Raw genomic sequence first — 18,646 nt, forward strand, 5'->3', positions numbered from 1 at the left:
TTTGGTTATCTGTACAAAATAGGCTGCCATTCCTTTTGTACTTCTCAGCTGGTACAGAAATGCTTGTTAGTAAGTGGTGGCTATATGCAAAAAAGGATAGATTGATCAAGCATGATGTCAAGTGATTGAGGCTTCTCTCAAACTTGTCAAAGGGCTGTTAATATTTTTGATTTTTGTGACATTTCTACTGCTGTCTTCATTCTTGGAGCTTCTGAGGAGCAAACAGAGGAACAATGCTAATGATTAACCAAGAACTTGGCATTGTATTGTTGCCAACTGGGTTTGCTCCGGGAAAAGAATCTGAGGCTGTGAAACCACTAACACAAAAATGCAAACTGAAACAAGTAGGTGTTTATTATGGGAAAATAAGAAGGTGAGAAGAAGAGAGATGGTATAGTGCTCTGTTAAAGTTCTGTCTTAAAACCCAAGGAGAAACGAAAAGAAAAATCTGTTAATTTCATTCTTAGACTGTTTTCCTGAATAATTCAGGGACTTCCTTTATTTCCTAAACCAAGCAATGAGCAAAATAAACTACAAAATTTTGATGTTTTAGAACACATCTGGGTAAATAGTACAATTTTTTGTTTTGGTTGTGAATTTGGACATGTGATTAAATGACATAGGAGGAGCTGAAGATTCTCCATCCTATTTCTCAGTGTGTAATAATGCTGTTTCTGATTTTGTATTATTATGCTTAATAAAAAATACAGTATTAATATTTTAATAAAATAAATGGTATTTCTCCTATACTCACTCCCAAGTACCTGCCCAGATACAGGATTTTCTTGCAGTCTAAGTCCTGCTGTAGCCTTTTCCTTTACTTTTTTGCTTTTTAATACTAAAAAAGAGGAAAAAAGTTCTTTCAACAACTAAATTTAAAGTATTTGTTGTACTTTTTCCACGTATATGATTACTGTTACACTAATAGATAAATTCTAAGGAAACACTGCTGAAAAATTGACTACTATTAATGGGTTTTTTTAGGTGCATGGATTTTTAGGACTATGGAAACTTACTAAAATTAATAACATGTTGACTGAGCAATTGTAATTACAGTTTCTTCTTACTTTGGCTGTTTTTTTGAATAGGTTTTGTATTTAAAGATGTTGCCATTGTTGCTGTAATCAAAGCTGGAGTTTTTAAGTGTATGTTTTTAGTGAAATGGGTGAGGCTGGTTTTGCTGCCTAGTGTACTGCTACTTTGGAAGATTGCTGTACCATCTGGAGAATGTTGTAGTTTTTGGTCTTAACCTTGCTGATTCTTAAGGCGTATAATAACATATAACGTTATTTCCTTGAGATATTGAGTGTGAAGTTGTGCGTATAAAATTGTTTTCTAACCTCTGAATTGAACCTTCCAATACCTTTGAATGATTTCAGCCTTTCTGTTAGAAGAAAGAAAGTCCAGTGACTTTCAGTAACTTTTCAATTACTAAAAAAGTGTCCTGCATGGCTATCCTCCTCCCCACCAAATGTGGCTCATTTTTCCAGTGCTTTAAGTTCATTAATAAAGGTTCTGAAAGGTTGTTTGATTATGTATATGCTTGAATAATTTGTATCTTGCTTTGAGAAACTGATCTCAACTTTTTGTAAATTTCATTGTGCTCAACACCACTGTTATATTTGTGGGATTTTTGTGCTGGTGGAATTAGTATTTACTGATACATAACTCCTTAATGTTAATTTGTTGAGAGTATATTAACAGCATAACTTAAGCACTTGTTGGCCTTGATACTTTTGAAGAATACAATGAACAATGTGTTATTGTGTACAGTAATTGGCAATGCACATCTTTATCCTTGAGTATGAATATTATCTTAATGCTTATTGTGAAGTATTTAGTCCATATAAATAATGCAGCCAAAAATGTATTTTAAAGAAACCAAAGCCACAATTAGAGTAGGAGAACTTGTCAGTCTTCTTACTGATGGGTGTAATTTTTTTACAATTTTAAAGCAACTGTTTTATTTATAGATTTTATCTCTGATAATTTTGACCAAAAGCAAATTTGGAACTTGGGCAGCTGCAAGAGAGTGTACTGGAAATTTTGGATACCAAAAAGAAACAGAAAAATCATAGCAGTAAATGTAATAACTCTTATTTTCTTATACTACAAGCAATATAACAGTCAATGCTGCCATAAAAATGTCCTGCAGTCTTTTCAGAAATACCCTACTTTGGGTCACAACATACTTTTGAAAGCTGCTTTTTAAAGGGTTTTTAGTTTGGGCAATGTTCCATTGAGTTGAGTATGAATCTTTAGGATGAAGAGTTGCAAGGAAATAGTGGGGGAAAAAAAAGTGAAAGGCTCTAGCTGGAATGTGAATTCTTGGAATCAAGTTGAGTCAGTGACAATCGTGTAATACAGGGCCTTGGTGCTTTTTGATTTCATGTCAGGCTCACAGTGTGGAATTTGGCTGTTTGAGCCTGTAATGTGAAGTGAGGGGAAAGAATGGAGGTGTAAAACAGATTTGCAGACATAAGGGAGGACATAATTTGACCAAATAAAGCAAAATCAAAATACAGTAATTTAATTAACTGCAAAGACTATTACTTTCATTGAATTAATTCAGTAATTGCTGTGTTGCTGTGTCCCAGTACCTGCTGTGCCCCTGGCACTGCCAAGTAGCTGTAGAGAACAAAAAGGTGCCCCTGTATATTCTGAATCCCAGCTTGTAAATTATACTGGGTCTGTTTTTGAAGAGCCAAGTTGTTCTAACTTTTGAAAGGCTACACCTGCACTCCTTCCACCTCATTCTTCTCTTACCTCATGCTACGAATGTTCATATTGCATCAGTGTTTTTAAATGTGTCATAAAGTTTGGGAGACAGAAGTTTTATCACTGTCTCAAAAATGATATCTCAGAAATGGTCCTGTAATCCATGTGCATAGGGGGAGAGGGACAGCAGCTTTTTAATGAATACATTCCAGTTGTCTCCCTTTTCATCATGTTTCTTTCCATGTTGTATCTTCCAAGGTGATAGCTGGTGGGTACTTGGGGGAGAATAGAATTCCTGTTCTAATGCCAGCTTCTAGTGTGGAGGAGAATGATTTGCTGACATGTTTGTTTTGAATCTATAAAAGAAAATTGACTGCATTAATGTCAGAGGGCTTTACTCATTACCCTTGTGATTGTGGTATTTAAGGACAGGATGGGGGCCTCATCCTGGACAGGGACTGGGTCCTTCATCTCTTGCCACCATTTTTCAGTTGGTTTGGAGATGCCAGCTGAGTTGGAACCGTGTGGTCTGAGCTAAACGGTTTCCAGAAGTTCCTTCCCACGCTTCTCTCTTCTGTGTTTCTCTTAGTGCTGATGATGCTAATTGGGACCTTAACCTGGGAGCTCTGTGTCCTGATCTCTGACTGTGGCCAATTGCAAGGTGCACGGTTCTGTATGCTGCACTTCTTCTATCAATAAAATTTGTGTAGTAGCAACATACTAATTTTGTAGCTGTGGTATGAGGATAGATATAAAGAAGACTGAGGTTCTCTGACGTGTGATACTATATAGGATACTCTACATAGGGGTGTGTATAAGGACTTGAAATACTGTACAGAACATAACACATTGTTCTAAGTTGCAGGAAGTTCAGTTTGTTACAAAGCTCAACCTTTTTTCATCTGGAAAATTTGAGGAAAGGATTGTTTAAGGTTGTTTAAGAGGTATAATCATTTCTGGCCACTGGATTGATTGGATACTTGCAGGGGATATCTCTCTCTCTCTTTGGGACTACATGGGCATCATCTTGTTCTTCCAAAAGGCCACAAAACCAATATTTGTAAAGGGTGAGGTGACCTCTTCTTTTTGTTTACTCATTTAATTGCTCAGGGAACGGAAGGACTTAAGCATTGAACAAATTTGGCCACCATTTAGTTCTGATTTAGCATATGATTCCCTGACATTTTCTGTAACATTTTATTTAGCTGAAAATTAACATATAGTGAAAAATAGACCAATAGAAGGTGAACAACTTGAATAGCTTTGTAGACCTCTAGATCCAAGTACAGTTTCAAGAAATAGTATATTATGTATTTTGTGTGTTATTGAGTGTTTGTGTACTATCCCCAGATGTGGGTTTTTTCAGTAAAACATAAGCTACTGAGAATTGGTATTTATCCTCAGAACTCAAGATCTTGGAAGCAGTCTGAAAATGAGTGCTTTCTGGGTAACCAATAGGTATGAAAACTTTTTCTGTAAACTAAGGCTAGTACTTTGTAAGTACCTAAAATTAATTTTGTGGTTTTTAAATCTGGCTAAACCACTGACTCTTGCATGTTTATTAGCATGCATCTCATCTCTATAAACCTCTCACAGCACCTTGTATGTTTAGCGTAATTGTTTTGAAATATCATAGACCAAGAAGTCTGGAACTGAAATTATCTTGATGCCTTGAAATACTGTGAGTGTAAGGGGGAATAGGAGGGAAAATCATCTTTGAATCCTATTGTACAATTTCTTTGTTGGAGCAGATTTAGATGAAAATTGTATTTCATCATTATCCTACATTTGGTTTTTCTGCATTATTAATGTATTACATTCTGTTTTCTATTAAAAAAAAAAATTGCTTTTGGGGACTACTGCAGCATGATTTTAGGTTTCTTAGATGCAGAGGTGTGATACCTTGAAATTCCTGAAGTAGACCTTATTTTTACTTAGAGACAATATTGGTTTGCCCTGTTGTACCTTCCAAAAGGCATGGTTCAGTAGAAATTTACAGAATTCTGGCTTTGTGTCCAATGAGGTTTTTAATCGTTGTGGTAGAATAGCAGATGCCAAGTAATTTCTGACGTAGTTCTTTCACAGACTGTGCCAAGAAAATCCCCTCACCCAAACAGTTGATTTTTGCTTTCTTTTAGTGCTGTGTAATGCCAAAGGGAGGAAAAAATAATATTATGAATTTTTGTAGATTTTAATTACTTTTGGCAGTCTTAACAAGATTGTATTTTACATTTGTATGTGGGGGGGGGGGGGTTTATAATTACAAATATTTATAGCAATAGTGGCATTCAGATTGAAATAGAATTGGTTTCTTTTGAGGACTTCCTGGTTTGGTTGGTTGGGATTTTTACTACAGGTAGTTTTAGTATGCCAAAACTTTTATTGATGTGATACCTATGAAATGCTATTTCACTGGCTTAAGGTAGACTGATACATCAACTATTTAAAAATACATTTTAGTTTAACTACAGTAAGTAGCACTTACAGTGTGTGCTGAAGTTAGAGATTTTTTGGGCTAATCCCACATTTGTGTGTTTCTCAGGGTGAGTCAGCCAGTTCCGACATCCCTTGCTGTAAATTTAAACCTTTTGGGAACAAAAGGGAAGCTTCTGCCCAGATCATGAGCAGAGGAGCCTTTCTGGCAGTTCTAAGAATATTGTTATTTTTCTACTAAAGAATTGGCTTCTGAGAATTATGGATATGATTGGTGGGCTTGAGAGAGACATAGATTTCATTTGCTTGACCTTCACAGTTCTCCAGTTCTTCTTTCTTTCAATATCTCAGATTCCAAGAATTTTAATGAATTAATTCAAAAGTCTTTGACTTTGGGAGTTTTTAGGAAGACAGAATACTTAGAGCAACCTGCAGAGTCACCTCCTCTTTGCCACATTTAGCCTTCCTCATTGAGGCAGGGTTGTCAGGATGGCTATTGAAGGAAATATTTTCTACTAGTAACTTGGATTTTTAACATTAAAAATACAAAATTAAATCCTACATAATTCAATTTTTTCTTCCAAAGAAAGGTTAACTGGAGAATTAGTAATTCTGATCAGAAACATAGCAACCAAGGGAAGGCAGGGAGCAGTCTTAAGATAATTAAAGATAATTTTCAGATTCCTTTGTCTTAGTATTAACTTCACTGAAAAATTTGAAGAAACAATTTCAGAAGAATAAAAATATTTTAAAATACTTAGGCTCTTGTTTTATTGAGGGACTGGAAGAATTCCCAATTTATGTCAGACATGGTTCTTCTGAGAAAGGGAAAAAACAACCTGTTGTTTGTCTCCAGTAAAAGAGTTACAAATGTAAAAGTATGTTATAAGATTTATCTATAGAAAGTTAATTAAAATCTGCAGGCTGTTTCTTCCCAACCCAAACTCAAAGCAAAATGTTGTTTTTCTTAAGCTCTTCCCTTAATCTTCCAGAGCCACACTGTGGCGCACTTCTTTTCATGCCTTGTAGCACGGTAGTGCAGTTGTGTGATAGCCATATTATAGTGCATCATTTGTATTTTTTTAACTTTTCATTTGGTAGTGCAGTTGTTACATGATAGCCATATTATAGTGCATCATTTGTATTTTTTTAACTTTTCATTTTTTTTAATCTCTGACTACTTGACAATGAAACTGCAATAATTAAATACTTAAATGTTCTAAGTGCATCTTTCACAGGTGAGTCACATCTGCCACAGACAGAAGGTTTGAGCAGACATTGAGCTCAGGCTATCTGTTGAATGCTTTCTTTATCACACTAGCATCAGAAATGATTTGTGCTTTCTGCTGAATCATGAATGTAAAAAAATCCTGGAAGAAGCCATGCAAGATTCAGTCTTGCTAAGTGTATTGCTCTGGCAGCAGTGTTTGATTTTTCTGCTGGTGGGTTGTCTGTTCAAACCAGCAATACTTTTACAACATTGAAGTCAAAAATTGTGTGATGGACAAGGCCTTTACAAAGACAGGTAGGATACAATTTAGTCCAAAACCACCTGCTTGTTTGAAGTATACACAGCGCATAACTGTCTTCCAGTAAGTATTGCTGTTTGTATCCAGGTGTGTATTACAGGTGTTTGGTGTTTGGACAGACCTGTCACCTCTCTAGTGGAGTAAGGTTGGATTTCAAGTGGTAATCTCGTCTCTTGTTCAAGCCAGGATCAGCTGTATTGATGTCCTTTTTAAGAGGCATTTGTTGTACCCATATATAGAGATTGCAGAGAATCTTCAGGCCATCTTCCCTTTTTCTGAGGTTTATGACTAACTATTATGCCTTAAAATATTTCTGAAATCTGCTCTGTAAGGTTGTGTTTAGCAGCACTGTCATATCCTTCTGATCAGTTTGACATCACAGTCTTCTCTCTGAAAACAACTTCTTCACTGTTTTCCTCATCTAAAAACCTCTTTCCTGGGAATGGAGCATAGGGCAGACCATTTTATTCACCCACTTTGAACATTTCCGGTTGTCTGTGGCACCTTATAAAAATTACTTTGGTAGGTTTTGTTTTGCTTGGATTGCAAAAGGAATTTAGAGCACTGATGCCATGATTCCATTAAGCAAAAGTAAATCTTATCTAAAGTTTGTTTCTAGAGTGGTTTTTTGTGGATTGTAATCATCCACTCTTCTCTCAACCACTTTAAAAGGTACAAGCTAAACTTTGCCTTTGTTTCAAGGGAAACTCAAGAAATCTCCAAACTATACATGTCTTGGCTGCTAGGCTGAAGAATGTTGTTAGATGGATAGTCTTTGATTTGAATGTCTCTGCTTGGCCAAGAAAGTGAAGTTAGACTCCAGGTTAAAGCTCTTCTTGCGAAGCACTCTAACATTGGAAAGTTGGCCTGTTACAGCTCCAGGATGGGGTGACTGCCTTGCTGTTCTTTGCCGCAGTAGGAGTGTTGTCGCTCATGTTGTTGTACTGACAGATGGCTTGACACAGACAGGTTATTACAATGATCATCCTCCTATATGTGGTGCATATGGATTCTGTGAGCTGCCATTCTCTCCTGCTATTTTCATGTCTTTTGCCACCTGGATTCTCAACTGACTGAGACACAGCTAGGCATGCACAAAGGGTTTTTTCTTCTTACATGACATATGCAAAGCCCACCTCAGTTACAGAAGAACAGACACTGTGTCTGAAGGAAATCTGGTTTGCTGTGTGTGGGCATGTGTGCACCCCAGAAGAGGAATTAATATAGCCAGTGAAATGAATGTTGATTATGTGGTTGTTTACTCTTGGGCTTGACTTGGCATGATTTGGTATGACATGGTGTTCTAACAAGCTCCCTTCTATTACTCAGGTTTCTAGTGCTTTGTAAAAAAAGTTGGTTTTGTTTTTAAATAGTGGTTTAAAGTAATAGATTGTGAAAAGACCCTTGAAAATGTAGCCTCAATGCATAGCAATACAGGAAGGACTGTCTTAAAAAAGAGAGGGACTAAAAATGTACTCTGAGAGATCCATGACATTCCTGTTGAAGTTAACACGCAGAGCTCAATTATCTATCAAGATAACTATGAATACTAGTCCTCCTCTCTCTTTCACCCCTCTCGGAAGAGGCATGGAATTGATCTCACATCCTACAAGCTGTTCAGAGTGACTGTTCACTTTTCTACTGTTTGTGTCAATTCAGGAAAGAGGTTGCTGTTTCCCATCCTTTCAGGCCAGTATTAAATTCCAATCTGGAAACCATTGCTGAAAGACTTGGTAGAATATATTCAGCTTTCCTGCGGAGACATCTCAATACCTGCAGAAACCATGTTTGGAGCTCTGTGTGCTGTCAGAGTCTGATTTGTTTAGCTCCAATATTTAAGGTTTGCTGACAGGTGTTTGGGGATTTTGCTTTTAATTTGTGCATCTGAGTAGGTTCTGAAGCTCATAGCTTTCACTGAGTTGAATAGGAAAGACTATGTCTCATTCTTTGAGTTGTTTATTCCTCTTTCATGATACAAATGAACCATTTGCTTATTAACTGCTTAATTTAAAATGAATTGGATACTTACACATTTACCAACCTTAAAATATTCTTAATAACCTCTTGAATAATGACTTTTTAATGCTTGCATTTCATTCCCTAGCTACCTTTTCCTTTAAAAAATGAATGAAAGTCAAGCAAGCAAGGGACAGTGACTTTATAGGACTCCTACAAGATGTATGTGAGGAAGGCTTACTCTTAGCATCTACTTTTAGGCTGCCTTTGAGAAATCAAATCTTAGAAGGCCAAGCTGGAATCAAGATTCATCATGTTAAGTGTTGGGTATTTATATTTGCTCCTCAGAGACACCTAAATTAAATGTATGAAATGGTATCTCTGAATACCCCATGCTATGTCCCTGTTCTATGCCTGCCAGTCTTTCCAGGAATCAGATGTTTCTTCTTGGTGATATGGCAAAGGATCATATTTCTGCCAAGTTCCACTGGAATGTAACAGAGGAAACTAACTAAAGAATTTAACTATAAACTTTCTGAATACAAGTAAAATTATGTTTAAAGAAACTATAAATTATACTACCCCTGCATACAAACATTGTTGACTAGTGTTCTTCTTGTAATTACACTTAATAGCAGTAGATTACTTTGTCACTTGTATATTGCTTGGGTTTTTTCTATTAGAAACTGTTGTATATCCTGTAAAAATGCACATATTTTTGTTAACATGTTGTGAAGCCTAGTCCTGTTTTAAAAAAGCTCATATAGATTACAAAGTCCTAATGAAGTGCTGTTTTAATTATGATGCACAGATATTTGTGATATGAATCCCAGATTATATTCTTTTTTTTCACACTGTGAGCATTTCCAAATACAAACCAAAATATATCTGCAGACAGTGCAGAAGGATCCTTTCTGTAGCTTAGAAATACAGGTAAAAATCTATAAAGTTTCCTTTGTTGTGGAACAGACCAGCTGTGCACTTTTGTAAGGGGTGTCTGATGTTGCAGTCAGTCTCAGGCTGAGCAATGTGCAGTGCTTTCTGCAAAGAATGTCAACATTAAATGGCAGGAACAGGAGTGTAAAATACCCATTATATCTGTTTCAGTCTGCATGATAGTAGTGACAGGTGCTCAGTGGCTGTCAGCATCCTTGTCAGCACGGAGCCGCCTTTGACATTAAAGTCCCCAGCCCAGCCCTGGTGCTGTGCAGCTCTATTGGCAGCTCCATCAGGCTGCAGCTGACCGGCGACTGTCAGAGCCTGCCCTCTTCTCCTGGTGTGTGGCCAGCCCTCTGTGTTTGCAGGCTGGCCTTGCCTGTTATTTGATCTTGCTGCACTTCTTCACCAGCTCTCCTGTGGGAAATGAATGGATAGGTCAGTGTTGTTGGGGGTATCTTCAGGGCAGCACACAAGCCCATCCAAAGTGACTTGCATAAAGGTTTGTAATGATTACCATTTCTTTAAGCCAATCAATGGGTAAAGTACCCAGAGACTCATTAAGTGGTATTTGAGGCACCTGTAAAAGAGCTTTGAGCTGTATTTCAGGAAATGTGGTGACAGCCTTTAATGTCTAATTGACCTCTTCTCTTTGTTTCACTTTCTGTATTTCCTTCTGATGTGTTCCTCCATGGCAGCAAACAGCCCTGCTCAGTATTTTGAACTTCTGCTCGGAGCTGCAGCACCTCAGCCTGGGCAGCTGTGTCATGGTGAGTGCTTGGACCATTCAGGGTGTGGGGGGGATTGTGTGTGTGTTTGTGTGTGTGCACTTGCTTTAGAACTAATCTGGGTTTGTTTCACAAGGGTGTGTTAAATGTGAGGTTTATACAAGCCTCTACTCTTTCAGAAGGTCCAAGATGAGTGTAGCTTGATCACATATATAAGAGTTATGTACTTGTTTAGTAGGCCTAAAATTACTTGTAGGCTTTCTCAGAGTTCTTCAGATTTTTTTCCCAAGTTTTTGGGCATTCTCTATGTGTGTAATCGCTTAACAAGTAGTTAATAAGACTTTCATAAAGAGATGCAGCAAATGATCGACTTAAAATGGAAATGAGTACAGTCTTCAGTCATTCTTCAGTACTTTCACTTCCTGTGGTCATAAAAGCTGATGTAACCATCTTTTAAGGGAAAAACAACTGTGCAAAAAAAAAAAAAAAAAGCTTCTTCAAAGAAACAGCTTTTGCTGCAGTTTGGTCCTCAGTATTAAGCGAATTTAAAAACAGCTGTGTCTGGGGTTTATAGGAAATTTATTTTATTTTTGTCTTTTATAAAAGTAGATCTCACTCTACCATGCAATGAACAATTTTCGGAGCTCTTCAGAAATGACAAATGGTTGAGACAGATGTGTTATGTGTGTTAGGAAGCAAACCTTGAACCACCTCTGTGTCTGGAACGATGCTGCACATGACGGAGTGTCTGCTTTCCTTGCAGATTGAAGACTACGACCTTATAGCAAGCATGATGGGAGCAAAATGCAAAAAGCTTCGCAGTCTGGATTTGTGGAGATGTAAAAACATAACTGAAAGCGGGATCGCGGAATTGGCTTCGGGCTGCCAGCTTTTGGAAGAACTTGATCTCGGGTGGTGTCCTACCCTCCAGAGCAGTACAGGCTGCTTCACAAACCTTGCGCGCAAACTCCCAAATTTGCAGAAGCTCTTTCTTACAGCCAACAGGTCTGTGTGTGACACTGACATCGAGGAGCTCGCTGCCAACTGCACGCACTTACGGCAGCTGGATATATTGGGTAAGAGAATGGGGGAGTATTTGTTTTGTTTTACGGGGTCTCAAAAGCCTTTTGGTTAAAAAGGAGTCCTTAAAACAAAACTGTCTTCCAGACAAGTTGGTTAAATAATTGTTTTTTAAAATGATGGTTTAGCACATAAAAAAAGAGGGACGTTTTACTCACTGCGTGATTTCTGACTCAGAAGCCAGTAGATTTATACCAGCTGTGTAATTTGATTGCTGAGTCTGAATTGCTTAAACTGGAATTTAAATGCAAGATTTTTTCCACTAACTTTTATTTTCATGACCATTGGCTTTTTTAATTGAAGCCTTTCTCTTTTGATCATCAGAAGATCAGATTTCTTAGAATTATTTCTGCTTTTGTTTGTATTTTTATTTCTGTGAAGTGTGAAATGGATATTTATAGCATGAGTCTGTGATCAATAAACATTTTGCTTTTGTGCAATAAATATTTGTTATATATTATAGAATATAAATTATGTACTATGCAATACTGATTTTCTTCATCACTTTTATCGGTAAGTGAATTTGAGTTATTAAAGATGAAAGGGTAATTAAAAGCAAAACCTAAATAGACTTTCTAGTAAGGTGGGAAGGAAGTGATGGGGGTCAAAAAGCATAGCAAATCTGAAATTTCTAATCCTCTGCAGTTTCCATAGTTGAAAATATTTTTAGAGATCTAAAGTAAATATATTTTGAACTCTTGAGTAAGGACTTTGAGAACTGCAGTTTTGTGTGATGCTGAATTTGTTCTTTTATGGTGGCATATGAGGTTTTCTTTTTATAATAATGTAGGACAGCAGAGATGTTTGTGACATCAGTGTGGGAGAAAATTCTTCATGGTTTAACCAACTTAGTTTCACAGGATAGCTGAAAAAGGAAGATTTAAATGAAAGGGAATGAAGTAGTTGCTCTGTATACTTCTAATGTTTAATAATTGTAATGAAAATATTACATTTAAGTTGAGAGTGATACTGCAAAGAACTGAGATCCATCAACATGAATAATTTTCCAATCAAGTTTAAGGATTTGTTCTTATCAGGATTTATAATTTCAAAGTATCTACCATATGGCATCAGATTGGCATTCCAGTACACTGTTCTGTAATGATGAAGAGTTTTAGTCACTTGTGACTGACAGAGTTGCCTTCTGACCAACGGGGGAAAGACATATGAACAGAAAAAACCTTAACTCCATCTAGTTCAAGTTGTAGATATGTTATGTTTATCCCCGCCAGGGGTACTGTGTTTTGTGTATCTTTAAGAGAATCTGCTCTGCAGCTGAATTATCAGGGGCACACTGCCCTGTTCAGACATGGAAAATTTCCAAATGGTGTAGGGAATTAAGTCTCTAAGAAACACTTAGGTGCCCCTGACCACTTACTTCCATGTGTTTATGTTACAATGGCCTTGTGTTTGCCCACAAAGTGGTCAGACCTTGTTACTGCACCAGAGGCTCCCCAAAGAATAGTTTGGCTGTATTGAACTTATGGATAGTCTGCTACTTCTGTTGCCTGTCTGACAGCAGTGAAGGCTTGCTGCCACGTTTCTTTAGTGTTTGAATTCAGATTTCAATTCAGTTGGACATCCTAATGATTTTTTTTTTTGTTGAAAAATAAAGTGAAAGTGGAAAAGGAGTTTGTTCTGTTCCCTGGGTGCTTACCAATATTCCTGAGTCAGATGGATTTGTAGTCAAACTTTTCCTATGAGATTGCATGTTGCATTCAGATAAATCCCCTCTAGGGGATATCTAGTTGAATTTCCTGCAAAATGAATAATCTGGAAAAAATTATTTCTTTCTTACTTCAGAGAAATACTTGGTAGGGTGAAAAAAAGGTTGTCCTGTGCTGTAAACAAGTCACTACAAGGTGATATTCACTATATACGTGAAGAACTTACCCTGCTTTTTTGGCAACAGCGGGGGAACGGTGTTAATTTTCTTTTTGTCTGAATGTAGTAACCAGTACAGTACAGACTGTGGTTAAAAGAAAGAGCTGTCAAGTAGAACCACATTGTGTCATCTGGAGGTAGAGTTGCCAGGTGTTCCCATGTAAGTGCAGAAGTCTCTGTTGTCGGCACTAAAGAGTGAGTCTCTCACTGTGCGCGAGTACCAAGGAAGTCAAATCTCTGAATGTGCTCTGACTTTGGGCATGTGATACAGGGCCATCCTGTTACATTAAGCTGCATGAATGCATAGTATGTTTTTGTCCTTCAGTATAAGTGTGACAACAGGTCTGAAGCTGAAAGAGGTCAGAGCTCAGCTTTGCAAGAGTAACCTTGAACAGTGGGTCTTCTCTGTGATGTGAACGAATGAGAGGTGCTCTCATTATATCCTTTGTCATCTCCCAGGTAAAGAAACGTCTGGCTTGCATGTGCATTGTGAAGGGTGTAGAGGTATTGCTGCTAGGTTAGCACTGTAAGGGAACTTCTTTTACTTCAACAAAGCTGTGTAAAAGCGAGGTTTTTTCCTGCATACAAGCACTTACCTAAGTAAGGGTCAGAATGTCTTCCCTTCACTGCAGTAACTACTGTTGAGGATACTATACTGTTGTGTCTCTGCAGTTGTTAGAACTTATAAACTTGACAGAGAAAACTTCTTGTTTCAGTTATAGGTTATTTATCATCACAATAGCTTCAGGGGTGGAGGAGTCTAAGCCTCTGAAAGAAATCTTGTTGAACTGTAAGGGATGAAAAATGCACATTATATATAGGCTGGATGCTGTTTGAAGGTGATGGGTCCTGAGGCTTGCTACCCATCTGTCTTTTACCATAATTGTTTGGTAATTTCCATTTACAGAGTCAGAGGACTCTGTAGAAGATGAAAATTGCTGGTTTTCAAGGACTCTGTGTACTTACTGGCCCTTGTAAAGCATTGTTGGATGTCAGGCTGTCTTTGTCCTGTGTATAACACAGAAAGTAAATTTCTGTTTAAAAAATATTCATGGGCTTGTCCATATCTGCTGTATCATAAGTTTGGAAGAGGAAGCGTGGTGTGTGTCACTGAATGCATGAGGATGTGCTTCTCTTGAACTTTTAGTTATGAGCTTTCTTTTACCCACTACATCCTGAACTGCCTGCTTACAAGTATCATTTCCTTCTCAGCCCACGTCTTTTCCACTGAGTGACATGGCATGTTTCCACCCTCTGTCAGAATGATCCAGCCATGATCATCTGACAGTTCTGTAGTGACGCAGTACATCAGCCAGTGCTATCAAAAGTTAAGTGGACACCTCTAGACCAGTAGTTAAAAAACTACTCTTCAAACTGTGATCAGCATTGAGCAATGTGACAAGTCAGATGGCAACCTGAATTGACAGTGTCAAAAGCTTTTCTTGCACATCACATCAGCTGCTTAGTTCTCTTCCTGTGGGGTTCTCAGCTGCTGTCAAGGGTGAACAGTAAATTGTATTAACCTTGCTCTCCAAAAGGTCCAACTGCCTCTGTCCTGCACAAAAAGAGTAATGAAAAGTAGACACCCTCGTTACCACAAAATTCATGTATTCCTATCTACATTCCAACACCTCCCACACCTTCCTGAGCAACAGAAAACCCAACTGCCCCCTTGCCAGCTGTCAAAGTTTTCAGCTTTATCTTGAGAACATCAACACGTAGTTAGTCAATTCAAACGTGAAAATGTGTAGCACATTAAAGTTTTGAATTTGAGTTGTGTGCAGTAGATTGAATAAAATGTAAAGAATAAGAGGCTAGTTTGGCTAGTCTAGGGAAAGAAAGGAAAGAAAAGCAAGAATATTTGAGGGAAGAGTGCTAGTTATTTTCAAGAGTTGGTACTCTAAAATATTGTGTATGTGTAGTAGTGTCTCTTGCCCTAGAAATTTGGGTTCTGCAGTTTTTATAGCTGTCCTGCACAGGTCTTCTAAACAGCTATAGAATTTGAAGACTTTGGTATATGATGATAACAATTAAATTATTTACAGCTAATAAGTATAATTGTTTGAGCAAAGAGATCATTACTCAGAAGTGCCTTTTACAGGGGTGGTACCAGAGAATTGACTGAACAACAAAATTAAATAGCAGATTTTAATGTTTTTGTTATGTATGTATTCTGAGAAATGGGTGATTAGTCTATGGAGGAGAAGTTGTAGTAAATAATAAAGGTCCAAAAGCCTCCAAACTCTAGAAGAAAAATGCTCTTTATAAGTAATTAACTAGCAGGCTACATTGCCAGTCTTTCAAAAGCAAAGGAAAATGTGCTGTATTAAAATTCTGAAATGCTTTTGAATGGGCTTTTAGGATACATACATAACTAACTGTATATTGTATAAATGAAAGTAAGATTACAGATTATGTTCATTTATCCTGTGGTGTGAATAACCAAACCCCAACTGGATTGCTTTTAGAAAAAGGATTTCCTAACATAAAATTCTGAGGTGGAAAAAAACCCAGGTGCAATAAAACATGCAATTTAGGATGACCTACTTAGTTGCAAATCTATTAAAAGTCTTGGATGAAATGATAGGAGAACTATCAAAGTTCAGGTAGGAAGGAATGAAGAACATCCTACACAAAAAAAAAAATCTGTGGCTAGGCATATAAATCTAGAATTTTTGTAGAAACACACGTTTGGATCTTGAAGCATAAAGCTGTGATGCATAAATGAGGCTGGGTTTAGATGAAGGTGCTGATGTAGTAGCAATTTTAAGTCTTGGTGGAAAAAAAGATAAGTAGCATAATGTGTTGTTCCTAGAGTTGCATTTAGAATGGTAGAGCAGGTCCTTATGGTAGAACAATGATACTGTAGTAAAGTTCATGGTCAAATGAAGTGAATAAATAAAGCATGTTACAGAATTCCTGTGTAAAGCCTTAGGCACTGTTACACGAACCACCAGACAGTTCTGATGATGGTGATTATATAATGGTAAGGGAGCTAAAAATCACAGTGATAATGACAAGCTTAGTCTCTGTAAAGGAGATAAAATTTGGGGGCATGATAGCAAAGACTGTCCTTGGATCATGTTCAATAATGCCTCAAAGCAACTAATCTGAGAGCCTGACATAGGATAATTGGAGACAGACCACATTCAGATACCTCCTTGCTTATGCAGAAGAGTACTGGACACTAATGGAACCATACGGAGTCTTTCTGATATTGAATCCCGTTCAGAGAATGAAAATAGGGAGATGAGCTCTAGAAAGTGAAACAAAATCACAGCAAGCCAGTATGCAGTATTAAGGACTGACTGGCTAGAGGTGAATTATACTGTGTTTCAGCTGTGTTACAGTTCACAGGAGTGGCTGAGCTCGGTAGATGGTCCAGGTGTGAAGGCTCACCCCAGTACAGGGCTATTCCAGAGGAGCAGTTGTGTGTCCCTTGGTGTTCATGGCAGAGGGGATCAAGCAGGCTGCTACATCAGAGCCATTCTTTCCAGGAGATTAGCCTGGAAAGCTGCCTTAAATTGAAATGCCAATACAGAAAGCTTTTGAACAAATCAATACATTGAACAACAATAAATTGTTAGGACTAAATGGTATTTATGCAGTGATTTTAAATGAGTTTAAATACAGGGCTCTGGAAATCTTATTTCTGGTTTGTGATCTGTCTCTTAAATCAGCCTCAGTGCTAGAGTAATACAGGGTTACAAACATGGCACAACCTTCTGTGAAGGGCTTGGGATAGGAGCTACAAAACAGTAAGATGATCTTTTGCACTGTGTAAACCAGCGGCAGGCATGAGAAAGTCAGTCAGTGGACATCCAGAGGACATTACCATATTCTGATGAAGAGCTGCATCCCAGCAAGGGTAGTATTAGCTTTGCCTCTCTGGTCCTTTAAACTTCCTTGAAGTTCTTGGTGATTGTGAGCACTCCTCCAATCCATAAAAGATTGGATTTTCAAAAACGTTAGCCAAGGTTGGGTTGCTTTTGTAACTTAGCTGTTTTTTCCTGGATTATGAGTGTTTCAGAGGACAAATATGTATCATCTCTTTTCACAGTGCAGTTATGTCACTACTGTGGTCACCAAGGGTCTGTTCTGATCTCCTTGTAAGTAATCCAGGCAGAGGGGTGAATAATGCCAGAGGGTAACACACAGGTATTCAGGGTAGAAAAATCTTAAATTGAAGAACTTAACACTGAAAAATGGCAGAATGATCTTGTGATACTTACTAAACAGGTGATAAAGCAGGAGAAAAACATCAAATCAAGTGCAAAGTAGTCACATGAGGCAAAATAACATCAACTAAATATATGGGGGACTGGATTAGCTTGTGTTCTGTAGGAAAGAGATCCTGTGGACAATTTTTTGAAAACGCCAGCTCATAGCCCAGCATTATTCCAATGGGAATAGAGAAGATTAGGGTTATTTAGACATGAAGTAGAAAAAAACACCATAAGACTTACTATAAAATAACTGTGTGCTCAGTGCACTGTATTGTTCTGGTCATCCAGTTTCAAAAGTACTAAATTAGTGCAGAAACAACACAACAGGGGTCATTTTGAGATGCAAGGGAGTCTGGAAAACAGATGGCCTTGAGGGAACAGAAGAGATGTGCATGGGAGTATGAATGATTTAGAAATAGTGAATTGGGAATGATCTCATGCTTCTTTCATTGCACCTTAATTATTGCAACTAATAGGCTGGAGTTTCCTGATTGTTTTTTCTCCTTTTTTTTTTTTTTTACATTATGTAGTTAAACTATGGAACTTGTGAAGGGGCTGTAAGTATGAAGAAATTCAGAAAAGTAGTAGAATTCATGAAAGATAGCTTTAGAAACCCTGAAATTATAATTTTTGGCAATTGAGAAGATTCACCAGTGAAAAGCTACTTTGAAAAAATCTGCTTCTTTTTTTGCAGGGGAGGTAAGGAGTGTAGGGAACATAATTGGCCCTGGCACTAGAGAAGATCCTGAACTAGATGGCTTTTTGGGGTGCTAGTTAGCTGAAGATGGAGCTGTGTGAGTTCAAGTCTGCCAGCAGTTCTCTGCAGTAGTCTTGGATATATAAACTCTCTAGAGGGAAAGCTTGATGAGCAGTTCAGCCCGCTGTAGACACCCAGGCTCAGTTCATTTGCCTAGAGCAACCTGCCAGGCTTCCAGCCTTTCCTGTAAGGCATGAATCTCCTCCTCTGGGTCCAGTGTCCTGTCTGCCTGCTGTGTGTGGGTGTCCTGCACAGTGTGAGGTCCCCAAGGGGCACGGAGTACTTCAGACTGACTCATCCCAGTGCCCAGTCAGATGAACCAGGTGCTGAGCACCATGGGCTGGACTGTCTGCATGTCCATCAGCAGTAATGGCTGTGTGGATTTGTGCTTATAAACAT

The 18,646-nt window shown here is 37.9% G+C and overlaps 1 protein-coding gene across 5 annotated transcripts in view; it reads left to right on the top strand.

Moving 5' to 3' along the window:
- Nucleotides 1-18,646, top strand: part of FBXL4 (F-box and leucine rich repeat protein 4) — a 61,915-nt gene that overhangs the window by 33,674 nt on the left and 9,595 nt on the right. For all 5 annotated transcript variants that reach the window (XM_039729387.1, XM_039729379.1, XM_039729352.1 and 2 more), the window contains 2 exons: nt 10,271-10,342; nt 11,064-11,376. In XM_039729387.1, coding sequence (XP_039585321.1) covers nt 10,271-10,342; nt 11,064-11,376 — 385 coding nt within the window. The remainder of the gene's footprint in view (nt 1-10,270; nt 10,343-11,063; nt 11,377-18,646) is intronic.

Source organism: Passer montanus, unplaced genomic scaffold (assembly GCF_014805655.1).
Source record: "Passer montanus isolate IOZ18808 unplaced genomic scaffold, ASM1480565v1 scaffold11, whole genome shotgun sequence".
In the NCBI taxonomy this organism is placed as follows: domain Eukaryota; kingdom Metazoa; phylum Chordata; class Aves; order Passeriformes; family Passeridae; genus Passer; species Passer montanus.